The 18,808-nt window shown below is 25.1% G+C and overlaps 7 protein-coding genes across 7 annotated transcripts; all 7 read left to right on the top strand.

Annotated features, from left to right (window-relative positions):
* Positions 1-1,759: 1,759 nt before the first annotated feature.
* Positions 1,760-3,247, top strand: OCT59_021283 (uncharacterized protein; the record flags this gene model as incomplete). The annotated part of the gene is made up of 3 exons (XM_066149766.1): positions 1,760-2,019; positions 2,098-2,269; positions 2,630-3,247. 3 exons carry the CDS (start codon positions 1,760-1,762, stop codon positions 3,245-3,247), a joined length of 1,050 nt encoding a protein of 349 aa, XP_065990639.1.
* Positions 3,248-4,270: 1,023 nt separating this feature from the next.
* Positions 4,271-5,486, top strand: OCT59_021282 (uncharacterized protein; the record flags this gene model as incomplete). The annotated part of the gene is made up of 2 exons (XM_066149765.1): positions 4,271-4,527; positions 4,607-5,486. 2 exons carry the CDS (start codon positions 4,271-4,273, stop codon positions 5,484-5,486), a joined length of 1,137 nt encoding a protein of 378 aa, XP_065990638.1.
* Positions 5,487-5,570: 84 nt separating this feature from the next.
* On the top strand, positions 5,571-5,771 carry OCT59_021281 (uncharacterized protein; the record flags this gene model as incomplete). The annotated part of the gene is made up of 1 exon (XM_066149764.1): positions 5,571-5,771. The coding sequence occupies one exon, from the start codon at positions 5,571-5,573 to the stop codon at positions 5,769-5,771; it is 201 nt and encodes a 66-aa protein (XP_065990637.1).
* A 1,251-nt stretch (positions 5,772-7,022) lies between these two features.
* Positions 7,023-7,609, top strand: OCT59_021280 (uncharacterized protein; the record flags this gene model as incomplete). Its single annotated transcript, XM_066149763.1, has 3 exons — positions 7,023-7,313; positions 7,380-7,515; positions 7,572-7,609. 3 exons carry the CDS (start codon positions 7,023-7,025, stop codon positions 7,607-7,609), a joined length of 465 nt encoding a protein of 154 aa, XP_065990636.1.
* Positions 7,610-8,154: 545 nt separating this feature from the next.
* On the top strand, positions 8,155-8,717 carry OCT59_021279 (uncharacterized protein; the record flags this gene model as incomplete). The annotated part of the gene is made up of 5 exons (XM_066149761.1): positions 8,155-8,224; positions 8,301-8,342; positions 8,425-8,466; positions 8,533-8,568; positions 8,674-8,717. 5 exons carry the CDS (start codon positions 8,155-8,157, stop codon positions 8,715-8,717), a joined length of 234 nt encoding a protein of 77 aa, XP_065990635.1.
* Positions 8,718-10,189: 1,472 nt separating this feature from the next.
* On the top strand, positions 10,190-11,694 carry OCT59_021278 (uncharacterized protein; the record flags this gene model as incomplete). The annotated part of the gene is made up of 1 exon (XM_066149760.1): positions 10,190-11,694. One exon carries the CDS (start codon positions 10,190-10,192, stop codon positions 11,651-11,653), a length of 1,464 nt encoding a protein of 487 aa, XP_065990634.1. The 3' UTR covers positions 11,654-11,694.
* Positions 11,695-15,230: 3,536 nt separating this feature from the next.
* Positions 15,231-16,263, top strand: OCT59_021277 (uncharacterized protein; the record flags this gene model as incomplete). The annotated part of the gene is made up of 8 exons (XM_066149759.1): positions 15,231-15,336; positions 15,428-15,439; positions 15,519-15,566; positions 15,636-15,704; positions 15,819-15,875; positions 15,946-16,011; positions 16,086-16,154; positions 16,253-16,263. 8 exons carry the CDS (start codon positions 15,231-15,233, stop codon positions 16,261-16,263), a joined length of 438 nt encoding a protein of 145 aa, XP_065990633.1.
* Between the last annotated feature and the right edge of the window lie 2,545 nt (positions 16,264-18,808).

Raw genomic sequence — 18,808 nt, 5'->3', positions numbered from 1 at the left:
TTTTTTCATATACCTGATTGGTTAATTTGTTGTTTTTTTATTGGTTTTTACTAAGTACTTTGATCATTTTATATTTATTTCAAGTTGGAATTTCGTTAATAATTTTATTGGGTTATTTTTATATTTTCACACATCCAATATTTCTTTGGGAACTTCTTATTTCTGGTTGGTATCAATTTCACTATTTATTGTTTATTGTTTAATTTTGCTAATTCGTCACAACACTTCTGCTGATTTTGGTTGTTCTTTTATATTTTGCACATTTTGATTTATAATTCGTCCATGTCCACCATGCCACCAAAGTTACATCATTTGTTGGCCTTTTTTCGCAATGATGACAGCATAATTTCTGAGCTGCAGGAATATCGCGCAAAGCAATTATTAACGCAGCTCAAATATCTTTACTATTTGCACATTCATTAGTACGATTAAGAGTGACACTTTTCCAAATTTACTAATAAATTTATTGTATCTTTATATTTTCGGTTGGCATTAATTTTATTAATTCATTATTTTATCATTTAAGTTAATTATTTTATTGTGGTATTTTTGTATTTCACGCATTTCAGTTTACTAACAAATTTATTTAGTTATTTTATATTTTCACACATTGCTAAATTTTCCTTGGGTTATATTCCGGTTGGTATCAATTTTATTTATTTTTGGCTAGTTTCAATTTTACTAATTATTAATCTATTTGGTTTTATTTTTATATTTTGTGTTTAGGTTTTGGTGGGTTTTGATTTCGTTGATTATTTATAGTTTTATTGTACTTTAGATTAGAATACAAATTGCAAACAAAAAATGCTAAATTTACGCAATTAATTTATAAAATATTAAATAATAAAGTTATATTTTTACAATATATTATGTTGAAAATGCACAAAACTTTGAACAATTAATTGTGCATCACTAAATATGCAGACAATGCGCTTTTTCGGGGTACGCAAAATCAATTTTTTTATGCACGAAATTTTGCACATTTTTGCGATTATTTTGTGCCCATGCCGCATAAAAAATTTTGGGATAGTTCTATTAAAAATATATGTGAAGTAGTTGTAGAAATCGCTTTTCAGCATAGGATCCCAATAATTAAATACGCATAAAGTATGAAATTATTTTTACAGTATTTTGTTTAAATATCGGTATTTGAAAATAAACTGGTAAGAATCTGGTTATCTCGGTAAGAATATTTTTAAAAATTTTGCTAGATTTTGTTAACTCTGGCCAAACGTTTAATATCGACTCAATCCGCGTTAGGAAAATCCCTATAAAAAAATTTATCAGTTATTTCTGCAAAAACTCTGTAAAAATGAGCCTTTCCCGGATTCATTCACGGAAAATGTAAAATTTGATAAATTCTATGATATAAGGTTATTAATTCTGAAAATACGAGCCTTTTAGGAAAAAAGATGGAATATAAAAAACGGATTGACTTTTTTTAGAGAATATTAAGTACGCAATCAACATTTGAAAACAACGTAAAATTACATTAGCTGCATACAAAATAATCATGTAGTTCTTTCCTTTTACGAATATTTTTTGATAACTCTAGATTAGGAATTATTTCCTTTTTTAGATACTGGCTGGCATTATTATAATTCAATTTTTTTGGCCTTATATGAAGAGTCCTGCTGCGCACATTTGACGATCGATGCTGAATTTAATGTTGCACAGAGCACAACCACTAATTATATAAGGTTTGAACATTTACAAATATGGATTGATTTTTTTTTCTTTTTTTTTAAAAAATTATTAAATGGACGATATCAAGTTTTTGCCAAAGTTATCACAAAATTTACTTGAAATTTTAAATGATGAAGAATATTATGATGTTACCATTGAAGTTGGTAATGACCCTTACGTAAAGGTCTTTCGTGCTCATATGGTTATTTTACATTATCGTTCTCCTTACTTGCAAAGAACTTTGTCAATCAATAAAAAAAAGAAGAATGATGGAATTTTATCACATATCAAATTACCAAATATTTTGCCTGAAATTTTTCAAATTATTTTAAGGTATGATGATTACTATATAAAATTATTGACGTTTTTTATTATATTTTATTAATAATTATTATTATTTTTTTAATTTAGGTATATTTATGGAGGAAAGCTTTCTTTAAAAGATTATGATACTTCAGACATAATTAAAACCCTAATTGCTGCCAGTGAACTTAGTCTTCAGGAATTAATCATGTATTTACAATCTTTTTTAATCGAAAACAAAACAAATTGGATGGAACAAAATTTTGATTTCGTTTATCAAGTCAGTTTTGAAAGTGATTCTTTTATGGAACTTCAAAAATATTGCACTAATTTAGTGGCAAAAGAACCAGATAAGATATTCAAATCACCAAATTTCTCTTCAGTTTCAGAAAAACTTTTAATTTCAATTATTCAAAATGGTAACCTTCAAATAAGTGAAATTCAAATTTGGGAATATATACTTAATTGGGGACTTGCTCAAAATCCTGAACTCTCCTCTGACTTTACAAACTATTTAAAGGATGACTTTAATACTTTAAAGAATACTTTACAACAACTTATTCCTTTTATTAGATTTTACAACTTCACATCTAAAGAATTTACAGATAAAGTATTACCTTATAAAAGAATTTTACCAAAGGAGTTATATAAAGATTTATTAAAAACTTATTTAAATCTTTCGGATCCCAACAGTAAACCAATTGATAAATCAGAACCACGAATGATTAAAGAAATTAAATCTAAAACTATTGATTCAAAAGTTATAACGTATCAACATGCTGAATTAATTTTAAAATGGATTGATAGATTAGATATTACAGCCAAGTTAACTTCTTCATATGAATTTAAATTATTATTCCGTGGATCTCGAGATGGACTATCACCAAATAAATTTCATGAAATTTGTGATAATCATTCACGCACAGTAACAATTGTTAAAGTGAAAGATAGTAACGAAATTCTTGGTGGATATAATCCTATTGAATGGAAATCAAATCAAAGTAACAGCACTACTGAAGATAGTTTTATATTCTCTTTTCACAATAATGGAACTGAAAAATATATTTTAAGTCGCGTAACGAATGAAAATTATTCTACATGGAATAGTAAAAATTGTGGTCCATCGTTTGGAAGTGATCTTTATATATTTGGCAAGTATTGTGGTAATGTTTGCAAACAAAAGAATTATGAAAAACCGATTAGAAGTACTGTAGATAAATTTTCGGTGGAAGAATCTGAAGTATTTCAAATTGTATAGGATTTATGTTGCATTTGTTAATATGCCAAAATCCCACAACTTCTTATATAATAAATATTAATTAGGACAAAACATGATATTCGTTTTGATTTATTATATGATCAATAGTAAAATTTTGGCGCGAACGATAAAAAGCACTGAAATTGACATTTTGCAAAAAATTAGATATTCCGATTACATTTTCTATAGAACTTAGACAAATCTCATTAGTGAACGAAAATTATAATGAAACAATTATTTTTCCAAGAAATAGATTTATCAAAGTGATAAATTTAGGAAAATATTTCAAATGAACAATATTATGAATTAATACTATATTGTTGTCAAACAGAGAAAACTTATATAAAAATTATTTTTTTATATTATATAATAGGATATATTTGTTAATAGTCATTAATTAAAAGTTACTTAAAAGAAATTTAAATTCAATAAATAAATTAAAAAAAAAATTGTTGTCAGTAATGCCAACGGTTTATTCCATTTGATAGATACTATCAATTGAATAATTCTTAAGTGAACCGATGCGCTACACTAATTTTTGTACTGTTCGTATAATAATTTTTCCTCATGGTAATCAAAATTTACTGAATGTACCGTATAAAGTAAAAAGGTATATTTCGATTCATCAAAATGTTTAAACTCAAATTTATAGCAACGTTACGACCGTTACGTTATATTTGTGCATTCAGCAAGATTATTAATTTCTATCAGATAACTAATAAAGTATTTAACGTCGATCATTTGTAAAAAATGGGAGACTGGGAGTTTAAAAAGAACCCTAAAATAATACATTTTATTAGGGCCGGACGGAATTAAAGATAATGTCAGCCAGTATCTAATAAAGGTAATAAAAATTTTTATATTTTGGGTCCTGTTTATGCTGATCAGCTATTTTTAGTCTCAATTAAATTTATTGTTGTACAGAATATAGAACTAAATTATATAAGGGCTGAGCCGGTTGACTGTATACAAATTTGGATTAATTTTCCTTCATTCCTTTCGTTAACGTTTAAAATTATAAAAATGGATGACAATAAGTTTTTACCAAAGTTATCACAAAATTTACTTGAAATTTTGAATGATGATGAATATTATGATATTACAATTGAAGTTGGTAATGACCCTTATGTAAGAGTCTTTCGTGCTCATATAGTTGTTTTATATTATCGTTCTCCTTATTTGCGAAGAATTTTGTCAACTAATAAAAAGAAGAATGACGAAACTTTGACGCATATCAAATTACCAAATATTTCACCCGAAATTTTTCAAATTATTTTGAGGTATGTATAAAAATTATAAAATGTAGACATGATTTATTACGAATATACGAATATTTATTTATTTATTTTTATATTTTAGGTATATTTATGGAGGAAGACTTCCTTTGAAAGAATATGATGCTTCGGATATAATTAAAATCTTAATTGCTGCTAATGAACTTAGTCTTCAGGAATTAATCACATATTTACAATCCTTCTTGATAGTCAATAAAGCAAGTTGGATGGAACAAAATTTTGATTTCATTTATCAAGCAAGTTTTAAAAATGATTCGTTCTTGAATCTTCAAAAATATTGTACTGACTTAGTTACAAAGGAACCGGATAAGATATTCAAATCTACAAATTTTTCTTCAGTTTCAGAAAAACTTTTAGTTTCAATTATTCAAAGTGATAACCTTCAAATGAGTGAAATTCAAATTTGGGAGCAAGTTCTTAAATGGGGACTTGCTCAAAATCCTGAACTTCCCTCTGACTTTACAAGATATTCAAAAGATGATTTTAATACTTTAAAGAATACCTTACAACATTGTATTCCATTTATTAATTTTTACAATTTCACTTCCAAAGAATTTACAGATAAAGTATTACCTTTTAAAAGAATTTTACCAAAAGAATTATATAAAGACCTATTAGAAACTTTTTTAAATCTCTCTGATCCTAGTAGTAAACCAAATAACGAATCAAAACCTCATATGTTTAGAGAAACTCCTAAATTAAGAGCTATTGATTCAAAAATTATTACATATCAACATGCTGAATTAATCTTGAAATGGGTCAATAGGTTAGAAATTACTGATAAGTTAACCACTAATTTCAAATTTAAATTATTGTTTCGTGGATCTCGTGATGGACTTACACGAGATAAATTTCATGAAATTTGTGATGGTGAATCTCACACAGTAACAATTGTTAAGGTTAATGGTAGTAACGAAATTCTTGGAGGATACAATCCAATTTAATGGAAATCTGATAGATATTATGGAACTACTAAAGATAGTTTTATATTCTCTTTTAATAATGAAAATTATATCTTAAGTCGTGTAATGAATGAAGGAAATGCAATAATTAATAATTTTCTTAATGGTCCATCATTTGGTAAAGATGATTTTATTATATGGAGCATGTTAAATGGTAATTATTGTAAAAAAGTTTTTTATGAAAAACCAATTAGAAAAACTACAAATCAATTCACTATAGAAGAATGTGAAGTATTCAAATTGAATAGGATTGATGATAAACGCTAAATTCTTAGGTACTATACAAAAGCGATTTTTTCTACAACTCCGTCTTGCTGTAGGTGCAGTAAAAAGATATTAAAGGGTATTTTTTTTTGGTTATGATCTAATGACATAATTTGGTGCAAGCTATAAACACTAGTAATGCTTTGTGTGCACATTTTTAAAGAACTTAGTTTTACTAGCGTGTGGAAAATGTTGGTATTTTTGTTTAGTTTAGGAAAAATCATTATTGATTTATCCTTGCACTGTAAAATAAGTAAAAACTTAAATTTTGGAAGAATACATTTAATTTATTCATTATCACATAAAAAGAAAATACGAATATATTAAACGTAATAATGAGAATAAAATTATTGAAACAGAAAATTATAGTAAAAATAAACGTAAATAATAAACTTTTTATATATTCGATTTTATAAGATTTACATCAAATTTGTTGTAATGAAGTTGAGATGTATCACTTGTATGTATTAGATATATAAAGTAATATAGGAAGGACTTCTATTTAATCAATGAATAGAAGTTATCAAGTTCGATTTCTAATAAAAATATGATTTTTTTTTATAACATTAATCAAACATTACTGATTCTACTGCATGGATGTAAAAAGATATTACTCTATCCATAAACATATAAACAAGTGCTATCTAAAAGAAATTTTAACAATTGCAAAAACTTTTAAAATTTGTATGATGTACTACGTAGATTTTTTTGAAATTTCAAAAGTTCAGAATTTGAAAAAATTTTTAAGATCTCCAGTACATCACAAATGAAAGTCTGGTAATACTGCCACTTTGATTCAAAACACTAGATGTTACACCATACATTTTTATTTGATCTCGTAGTACCGATGATCATCATTATTCGGAAAATCTTTCCAAGATTTCTATAGAATCTTCTATCGGAAATTATGCATAGAATTTCTATAGAATTTGATCTTTAGTGACCAGTTTTATTGTAGGAGAAGATATAAATTTGAATAATTTCCTTGAATTTAAACGTGAAAAATTTTTATTTTTTTATAAAAATTTTAATCAATCAAAAATTTATAAAAAAATTTAATCAATCATGGATCAGCTAACATATCATAAAAATAAAAACAGTTCATTAATATCAAACAGTTTATCTTTAAGTCGAACAAAACAAAACAATATTAAATCGAAATATAAAAAAAAGAAATGTAAAGAATGTAATAAAAGAAGGAAAACTTTAGAAGAAAATCACCAGATATGCCATGTTTGTTACAAAGTGAAAAAAATGGTTAAACCAAGTGGAAACAAAGTTATTGACGATTTTATTAGAGAAACACAAATTAGTTTTGTTAAAATGGAAGGAAAATTGGAATTTGTTCCTTATGAACAATTCAAGAATGTAGAATTTATTGCTGAAGGAGGATTTAGTAAAATTTATAAAGCTACTTGGATTGACGGCCCAATAAAGAGTTATAGAAATTATAATAGTAAAAAGGAAATTCGTTTAAATAATTATACAGTTGTCCTCAAAAAACTAAATAATTCTAAAAGCATCACGTCTAAAGAACTTAATGAGGTACAGATGATAATTTGTTTAATACAAGATAAATGATATATTAACCACACTCTCTTTTTGTTTTAGCTCAAAATATTTTATAATTTTTCTTCAAAATGGAAGGCCTGGATAGGATATAATAGTCACATCAGCAAATATTTTGGAATTACCCAAGATCCTATCACTCAAGATACCACTATTATAATGCCTTATTACGATTCGGGTGATTTGATATACTACATAACTAATAATTTTTATAACGCTAGTTGGTATGAAAAGTTGAAAAACTTGAGAAAAATAATAATTGGGCTTGCTAATATGCATAGCGTAAACATTATGCATAGAGATCTTCATAGTGGAAATATCTTATTTAATGAAGTAGATGCAGTAATAAGTGACCTTGGTATAAGCAAAGCTGCAGTTGAATCATCAGATGATGGTAACGAGATTTATGGAAATATTCCTTATATAGCACCAGAGATTTTTGATAGACAAAAATACACTAAAGCTTCAGATGTATATAGTTTCGGAATGATTATGTGGGAGTTAATGACAGGTAGAAGACCTTTTTGGGATCAAAATCATGATATATATCTTATTATTGAAATCTGTGATGGTTTACGCCCACCAATTGTAACTAATGCGCCTGAAGGCTATACTGGATTAATGAAAGAATGTTGGAATCCTGATCCAAAAAGAAGACCGAATGCTACTAGTATATGTAATAAAATTGACAAAATGTATATGAAGGAATGGAATAATAGGAATAAAAATCCAACCAAAATTATAAAATCACCAGACATTGGGCCTGTAATAATAAATAATCCAAGTGCCACTTATAAGAGTAGATCTTTAAGTGGCCATGATTAATTCTGCAATATCCTTAAGAAGTTCAAGAAGTCAATCCATTAGTTCTGAATCTATTAAATCTAGTAAATAATTTTATTACATAATTTACCAATTATTCTTCATAGTATACACTTCACTTACTTCTAATTAATCGTTTAGATTCATTATATTATTATCAGAAAAATGATGAGATATTGACTGGTAATTATTTGATTATTGATACTAATTATATTTATTATAATTTTGCGTCTTCATGTCATTTATGATTTTTTATCTTTTTAAGGTAAAAGAAAGCTTGAAAATAATCTAAGTAATCTAATCGATGGTAGTGTTTAACTTCATTCTATTCGTGTTTAGCGTATTAAAACTTCACGTCTCATTAAATATTTAGGTCAAAGTACTAAAAGGAAGAAATCATCTGATAATGGTAATAACAGATAAGCTCTTTTAATCATTTATTATCTTTACTTTTACTATTTAATTACATTTCTTTATTATACGGTATTCTAACTTAATATTTAATTTATTATAGATACAAGATATATTACTAAGGAACTTGGTTTTGAGCAACACTAAATTAACTCGATATGGTAAAAAAACTTTAGTTAATATTTACGTTATATCATGAAAGATTCTGTATCTGACCTTTATTTTGGTATACCAAGTTATTCACGGTATAAAAATTCGTTGTAAATAGAGAGTGAAATACAATAGCCCTGTTCATTTCCGGTCGGTTGCATTTTTCGGTCGGATTTTGTTGTACAAAAATTATCCAATAAAATTTTTTTATTTTCGATCGCAAATTGAACTGCTTTAGATTGAAATTTAGTTCGAACTCCTTATATTGATATATATTTTTTCTTAAATGTCACGTAAACAGAAATCATCTAAATGAACAGGGCTAATGTGAATTTAAGTATTCCTTAATTTTGCTTTTAAACTGATTCTTTATAGTACAAGGTAGACTTACTCGCAAAACTCAACACTCTTTTAATATACATAGTTTAATTAGTATGATATATCCTATAATCTTTCCTCATCATACATTTTTTTTATACCCATTTACACTATTTTATTACTTCCATTTCTCGTTGCCATATTTAGAAAATATAACAAATATCGTTTACGAGTCATTATCAATCATCAGATCACGTTGTTTTATTTAATATACAGTACTCCTCTCGTTGTTTTAATACCATTTTTAGCATGTTAATATAGCGAATTTGGTTGATGACAATATATGAGCGATTTACTCTTCGGTCGTTACTTTTTTAGGCATGATTTGTTTTGGTATTATTAAGCACCCGTTTTTTGAATATAATGTTGCAAAAAATATTATAATTTGGTCAAAAATAATGCAGGCCGGGCGCTTTATTTTAAAGTTTAGTTAAAACTCTGAAAAGAAAATTGTACTAATTTGCTAATATACACTCACATGATTTAGATATCTATCATTCAAGGAAATACTATTAAAGCATAATTTTACAAATATTAAGCAATAATGTGCTCATGCATTCTTAATTGTCAATTAGTTCAACAATTATTTTCATTTCCATCATAGAACGAACATTCCAAAATTTTAAAAGATTGTCAATTACTGAAAATTTATCAAAACTTGAATTCAAGCCATTAATTACTATACCAAATATTGATGATAAAAATAAAATTTGTTTGGAAAAGACTTCAATTTGGTAAATCTAAAATGGGAACAATTATAAATTTTGATTCGATTCTGAAATAAAAAATCGCTTTAATTCTTACAGATTTCATTTGCTTTTACATTACTTTTGAACCTTTTAACATTTAATGAAAAAAATAGATATCAGCCGAATTATTTTTCATCAATTAATTTTGTGATCTACATGCACTATTTAAACTACCAATTTTAGATTTGCACCAATGAACTTATATTTACCATGTATATTCCGGTGAAACATTATCGATCAGCATTATGGTCGTACAAGTGTCGTACATCGGAGTTTTATATATTATGTACTATTTATTTTATCCTAATTAATATTTTTTATTTTTTTCTTTTTCGAAAAAAAATGTCCAAACTTAATAAAGACATTCTTTTCTTGATATTTGAGGAATTACAAGATAATTCAAAATTCCTCTTTTCATGCCTAATGGTTAATAGAATTTGGTGTGAAACAGTGGTTCCAATTTTATGGAGGAACCCCTGGCGCTATGCCATTAATTATTATAAAAAAAATTCTTTATACTCCATTATTACTTCTTATTTATCCAATGATATTAAAGAATCCTTAACAAAGAAAGGAGTTAAAATTACTGGTCAATCACTTGTATTTGATTATTTGACTTTCTGTAAGAGTATAAATATAAGAACTATAGATGCTATAATTTCTATTGGATCATCATCAGAATATAATCAATTTCTTTTACAAGAGGAAATTTACAGTTTATTGATAAAAAAATGTCCAGAAATAAAGTATTTAAATATATGTGATACATATGAGATTGTATACCTTCCGGAAGCAAAGGTCCGTCTTGAGTCACTTTGTGAATTAACATTTGACACGTTGATTGGTTCTAGTTACTTTTACAGACTAGCACATATTTGTCAACAAATACAAAGAATTATTATTATTAATAAAAACTTAAATGCTAATCATGGAACTGCTAAGTTAATTGAATTTCAAAATAATTTAAAATATTTTAAATGGATAGATGAATTTGTAGAAGATGATGATGATTTTGATTGGGAACAATTAGGAGATCCTTACACAGAAATTTTTAACTTGTTAAAAAAACATGCAAATACTCTTAATCATTTTGAAGTAAGCATTCAGTATGATCATGATGACCTCATTGTTTATGATTATTCATTTTTACAATATACACTCCTAGAACTTCATAATTTAAAAATATTAGAAATTAATTCTCATCTATTTTTAAATAATAATGATTTTAATGAAAAATTGGAAATGGTGGCTTATCGTGACCTTGAGATCCTGAAGATAGATTATGCAGATATTTATCAAGTTACTTGCATGGTTAAATATACTAGTTTATGTCTTAGAGAATTAAGGATCGATGATTTTGACTGGGATTATGATAATTATGATGATGTCACTCTTAATTTTTTTCGTACAATTTGTGAAAATTGTTTTTTAATTGAATATTTATCAATCCCTATGTTTTTTGAAAATCAATTTATTGAATTTGAAAAATTACTTAAAAAATGTCAAAAATTGCGATCATTAAATGTTAAAGACACATATTGTGATGAAGAGAGTGAGTTTATATATGGAGATTACTTGTTAAATACGTTAATTAGGGAAGCATCAACAAATCTAAGAGAAATTGGAATTCCTTATGACATTAAGCTTTCTTTAAAAACTTTAGAGACATTCTTTGAAAAATGGAAAGGACGACCTGCAGTTTCCATAAATTTAGGGGATATTAGTTTTTATCGAAAAAATAATTCATATATGAAATTGTTCGATAAATATAAAATTGAAGGAGTAATTAAAAATATAAACATGTAGATTATTCAACTACATTAATAAAAGACTACTGTTTGTTAACCATAGTATGGAATTTAGAAACATTAATTATATACTTATGTATTATGATTTATGAATTATGAGAGCAATTAGTAAAGATTTAAAATAATATCTCAGTTTCTGATTTTTGTAACTTCTATCTAATAAAATAATATATTTTTAATATCTAACTTACTTATTATAATTTTAAATTTCTATTTCTCTTAACTACTGTTTAACAATAAAATTTTTTCGAGTATGATATAAATCAATTTAAAGTTCTGCTTCATCTTCAGAAAACATCTATCTTAAGCATTATTATTAGTGTTTCGGGCGAAACCGAAACTAAATTTTTGGCGAAACTTCTGAAACTTGTCGAAACTAGTTTCGCCACCAGTGCAAAATTCCGAAACTAGCGAAACTTTCAAAACCTGGCGGAATTTCCGAAACCTGGCGAAACTTGCCCAAACTTCTGTAACTTCCTTAACTTGGCGAAACATGTTTTATTAATTTTTCTGTAATACATGACTGGTTTAACAAACAAAATAACAAAATTTATTTATAAATTGCAACTTTACAATTTAGAATATTACATAGTATTAATTGTTTCATCAGTTTCGGCAGCTGATCCCATTTAATATCATCATTTTCATTCATAATTTTTCTATACCATAATAACGCAATTCTTTTTTCGCATTTGCATAGTAATAGGCTGAAAGTTTATATATATTTTCAACTTTATTTAAGCCTAAACGGGTCCTTCTTTTGCCATATATCCAACCAAGACTTGACCATACTCGCTCGCATCCAGCTGCACGAGGTGTGGCGGAAAAAAGTTTATGTGCTAGTTATACATGATAATTTTGCACCTATTTAATTATATATAACTGATAATGATATCCATTTTAACGCTCAGAATATATTTGTCCTAATTAATTAATGCTATGTTACTAACCAAAAAAGCAGTTATCACGCGATGAACACAGTTGCCCTATAAAAAGTATTATACTTAAAATATATTTAAAATATATTTAAAATATACTTAATTTAAAAATTGCAAAATACTTAAAATATATTTTTAATATATCTAAAATATACTTAAAATTATCTTAAAACATATGTTTAATATATTTAATTTTTGCCCATATACTTAAAATATATTTAAATTATATTTAAATTAAAATTTAAGTATATTATAAGACTATTATAAGTATATTTTTTATGTATTTAAAATATACTTAAAATATATTATAAAATATATTATAAGTATATTTTAAGTATGTAAAAAATATATCTATAATATACTTAAATTTTGATTTAAGTATAATTTAAGTATATTTTAAGTATTTTGGCAAAAATTAAATATATTAGAAATATATTTTAAGATAATTTTAAATACATTTTAAGTATATTATAAGTATTTCGCAATTTTTAAATTAAATATATTTTAAGTATAATTTAAATATATTTTAAAAAGTTTTTAATTATATTTTAAATATAAATACTTTTTATAGGGTTGCGGTCTCCTTAACATTTCTTGAAAGAATCCTTTAGCTGTATATTAGCTGTTTGCCAACAGCAGAAAAGAAGAACTACTTGGACTACAATTGGTCGGTGTTAAGCAAGCTAGATATATTGATCACATATTTGCAAGAAACTTTCCCTCAAATAAGCACAAGAAGATTTTGTTCATGTGTGTAATTTATAAGTTCTTGTTTTTTAAGAACGCCTCCAGTAGTCGACCTATACTATCAGTGACTTTATTTAAAAAAACTCGTCTATAGCGTGTTTCTTTCTATTTTTATTGTTATGACCCATCTCTAAAAAAAAAATTTTATTCAACGAATTATATAGATAATGATAAATTTTTATGAGAAGAATTCCTTTCTGTGAGTGACTAGTTGTCGATCATAATATATCACGTGATCTAATTTTATAAGAAATTAATTTTTTGTCCTATCTAAAAAAATTTAGAATTAGAAAATTAAATCTTGTAATTAAAAATTCAAAATTTAAAAAAATTTTAACGTTAAAAATTTATTAAATTTAGAAAAATTATGATTAGCGGTAAATTATTTAACCGAAAAGCAGATAATTGCTAAATTCGTTTGTTCATTTGTTACTTATAGTCACATGATAGTCATACAAACATTTGGTAATACATAAAACGGACAAAAAACTTCAATTTTTTTTTTTTTCGCAAGTTTAACATTTTATAAGAAAATTACATTATGTCAGCAGATATCCGATATGAATTAGTTTATGCTGCAATGAATAGAGCAAATTTATCAGCAGATTATAATATTTGTGATGATATACACAAACTACATGAATTTCAAAAACAAACTATACTTGCTGATAAATCTCTTACAAATAATGAAAAAACTTTTGCAATAAGAGAAATATGTAAGGTATATGACAATTATAAAATTAAACATAATTCAGGAACAAGAAGGGTTTGTGAAAATTGTAACCAAGAATGTTTAGCTACATTATATTGTGAATATTGTGTTCAAAATTATTTAAAAGCAAACTTTTCAAATTGGACATCTGGAAATAATGATATTGATAATTTAATACAAAAATGTCAAATTGAAACACTTAGACCGGATACTATAATTGAATGGATCCCATATAATAATTTTCAAAATATTGAATATTTAACAAAAGGTGGATTTTCTGAAATTTATACAGCAGTTTGGATTGATGGAAAATATGAAGACTGGGATTCTAAAAATCAAAAATTAATAAAATTAGGAGGAAAAAAAGTAATACTTAAAGGATTAGAAAATGTTGAAAATGCTAATCGAAGATGGTTTGAAGAGGTTTGTAATTTAATGTTATTTGACTATTACTTTCAAATTCTAGTAAATAATAGATTTTTTTTATATAGGCTGAATCACATTTAAAAATAAGTTATAAATGGCCACAAATCATTTCATGTTATGGTTTAACACAAAACCCATCAAATGGAAGTTATATGCTTGTAATGAATATTATGGATATAGATTTAAGAAAATATTTACAACGAACTCAAAACCAACTTTCATGGAAAAAAAAAATAAAAATTGCTTATGATATAATCATTGCACTAGGTGCTATTCATGGTGAAAATGCAATTCATAGAGATTTACATTCTGGAAATATATTGTTTTCACAACTATTTCAAGATTGTTATATTGGTGATCTTGGATTTTGTGGCCCTCCTGATAAAGCACAAGAAAGTGTATATGGTAATCTTCCTTATTTAGCACCAGAAGTTATTTCTGGAAAGAAAACTACAAAAAAATCTGATATTTATAGTATTGCAATGCTTATGTGGGAAATTTCATCTGGACAACCACCTTTTAGTAATTACGAAAATGATTATAATCTTGCATTAAAAATAATTAATGGAATGAGACCAAAAGTGATAGCAGGAACTCCTTTAAAATACAAAAATTTAATGGAACAATGTTGGGATGCTGATCCATCAAAAAGACTTGATGTTAATACACTTTTTAAAGAAATTCGTGAACTTCTGCAATCTTTTCAAAATATATCAAATGAAATATCTCAACAAGAAACAAATAACTTAGAGATGAATAAAATAAATGAATCAACAACAAATTGTAAAAGTAACAAGTTATTTACAAGCAAAATTTATCAATTTAAAAATTTACCTGAACCAAAAAATGCAACAGAAGGTATAATTTTAATATTTATTATATTAATTTGACAGTTAATAGTTTTCTTTAATAATATATTGATATTGATTTTTAATTTAAATAATTATAGAAGAGCAAAAAAGTAAAATTATTATAACGTTTGTTTTATATAAATTGATATATTTACTATATAACTTTTAATGATTTATTATTTTTAATAGCATTTCATAGTAATAACTCATATGACCACTTTAATATTCCTGATAATAGTGAGTATTTATAATATACTAATAATTAATAAATATAATATATTTATTAATCCATCCTTTTATTTTTAGTTAATGATTTTAATAGTTCAAGTAATCAAAGTTATGATAGCATATCCAAAGCAAGTAGTATTTTAAAAGGTAATTAATTATTAATTATTTAACTTTTATTTTTTTTTATGAGCTTATAACCATTTAGTATTTTTAGTTGTGACAATTAATTATAATTATTAATGTGTCTTTGAATAATTTTAGATGATAATGAAGAATTATCCAAATCATTTAATGAATTACAAATAAATTCAAATGACGGTAAATAAATCATTCTATTTTGATTATAATTTTATGCCTTGAAATATAACATATTTTATATTTTTTATAGATAATCAAACTAATTATGTAAAAGAAATAGTAGAACAACAACAAATAAAGAATATCAATATTGATGGTATGTATAGATAATGATAATTGATTCTATTAAATTATTATTATTATATAATTCTATTTTTTTTTTCTTTACAGACGAGGATGAAATCTATGATGATAAAAATTTTCATTCAGAGGAACAAGATGAATTAGAAATTCCAGATGGCAAGTGTTTTTATATTATTATATGTGCTTTATATACTTGTAAGAAAAATATGTTTATATTTAACTAATTTTATTTATTAATTAATTTATTTATTTAGAAGGATTTTAAATTACTTAGTAACTGACAGAATATATTTTGTTTACTTACATTTCTTTTATTTTGAATTATTTAAACACTAAGTATAGAGTAGGTAAAATTTTTACAAGATTCTTAGTTTGTAATTTAAATAATTCATTATTTTTATTATTGTTGTCATAACTTATTTATTAAATAAATATATATTTTAACTTTTGTGATAATATAAAATTTTTGACTTACTACAAATTATTTTGTGTATGGAGTGGAAAGTTTAATAGTAATTTAATGTATTTACAATTAATAAGTCAGGTCAAAATCACGACTAAAATTTTTATATTTAAGCCAAAATTGGTATGATTTGTTCGATGAATTTTGTCCATTTACATTAAAAGAACGTAATAAAATTATCCCTTTCAATAATAAAGTAAAACGGAAGAACTAAATTTATAAAAATATTCTCACTAGTATATCAATTAATCACGTCCCGAACAAATTTCGATCAAATTTTAATGCAGGAACGAAACCATAATAATGCAGACTAAAATTACAATTCCAATCACGTGATATTATCATTAACGATCACGAATATTTTAACGAAATATGAAAATTTATTATAATTAATTATGGATATATTTGATTCTAATTTACTAATAGATTTTTTTTATTCATATATTAAAATTACATACATAATTATCTTAGGAATTACAATGGCTAAAATATAAACTCTAACCTAATTCACTATTCAGGTGGGAATGCCAATAACATTAATTATTCAGTTACACTATAAGACTCAGAATTAGGGATAGTCCAGTTCATAAAAAAAAGAGCGTTAATAACGTTCTCAGATAAAAAAAAGACGCGAAAATAACAAAAGTCAAGGAACTCTCATCTTCCCTACTTGCGATTTCAAAATTTTTACCATTTACATAAAGCTCCAGAAAGACGAAAATGCTTTTGTTGTATCGTTCAAATTGTAAATTTGAGGATTGTTATTGATATATTGAGCTCTTAAATTAAAGTTATGTTTATTATTTACTTTTTGGAAGTATTTTGTTGCATTGAAAAAGAAGTTAAAAGATGAATAAAGCTGTACTGGAATTACTGGAATAAAGTATTTTAAATTAGAAACAGAAATTGTTAGTGTGTCCAAAAAAATGAACTTCTAAAATAGTAACGCGTGACATAAAAGATTGGTAATGCAATATGTACGTAGACTATTTTACGAGAGAACCATATATAAGAAAATCACCTGATCTAATGTTCTTGGCGCAATAATTCATTAATTTCCATAATTTATTGTTACTTTTATTTGAAGATAAAACAGGTTAAAGTAAGTTATGTTGGTCATCACTCAGTTGTGACGAGAAATTTCTTAATATAGAAATTCATATTATTATTTGATTATCAGTCAAGATATAAATATTAATTAAATTTTCAAAAACTATTATATATACACTGTTGTCGTTGATTAAGAATTTTTTCATGGGATTTATTTAACATTTTTTGTAATAAGTGTCTGATAATATTTAAAAAGCTTTAAGTACGTGTGAACAACAAATAATTAATCAGGAATTTGGACTATGCTCTGATTGTAATCAACTAAAAACTCTGTCAAATTGGTAATTCTAAACAATTTCAAAAGATTTTAATAAATGGACTAGTGGAAATGAACATATAGATGAATTTATACAAGACGTACAATTAAAAGCGAGAAATCGAAGAGAAGTTATAGAATGGATTCCTTATAATCGTTTGAGAAATATACAATATCTTGCTCAAGGTGGATTTAGAAGGCTATTTTGTTAAATGGATTTATCAAAAATATTGGATAATAAAAAACAACAAGGGAAAAGAAACTTAAGAATGAAGACTATGAGAATGCAAAACAATTAAATATTAAATCTCCTCTTAGCGAAAATGACAAATATGGATGGCATTTTGTTTAAAAAGTTAAAATAATTTCTCAATTATTAATTATAATTTTTTAAATGAGGTAAATAATTTATATTTATTCTAATTTATTTATTAATAAATGTAATTTAACTGATTTTTTAGTGGAAAATTATTTAGATTTTGTACGTTCATCTAAAAGTAATATAATCTTATTCAATTAAATTGTATGGAATATATTATCGTAATAGAATATATAAAACTTGGTGATTTAAGATCAAATTTAGCAATTAAAAAAATATAATCCATATGATAAATATAGTAATTTATGAGAAATAGCAAAATTAATTCAGCATTATATAAATGTAATCTGTTTCATGTGATTTTCATAGTGGTAATTTACTATTACAAAATCAGACATGGACTTTTATAAGTGATTTAGGATTAGTCAACCAGCAGATAAACCTATTAAATCAGATGAGGTTTATGGGTACTTCCTTAGATTACTCCAGAAGTATTGCGTGGCAAACCATACACTAAAGCCGCTCACATATATTCTTTTAGTATTATAATGTGGGAAATGAATTCTGGAATCCCCGCTCTTAGTAATGTGCCTCATGATCTTAATCTTGCTTTAAATATTTGCCAAGGTTGAGACCAAGAATTGTTGAGTCACCAAGATTTA

Source organism: Rhizophagus irregularis, chromosome 3, assembly GCF_026210795.1.
Source record: "Rhizophagus irregularis chromosome 3, complete sequence".
In the NCBI taxonomy this organism is placed as follows: Eukaryota; Fungi; Glomeromycota; class Glomeromycetes; order Glomerales; family Glomeraceae; genus Rhizophagus; species Rhizophagus irregularis.
Note: the sequence above shows the minus strand (reverse complement) of the source record. Positions and strands in the feature narration are given on the sequence as shown.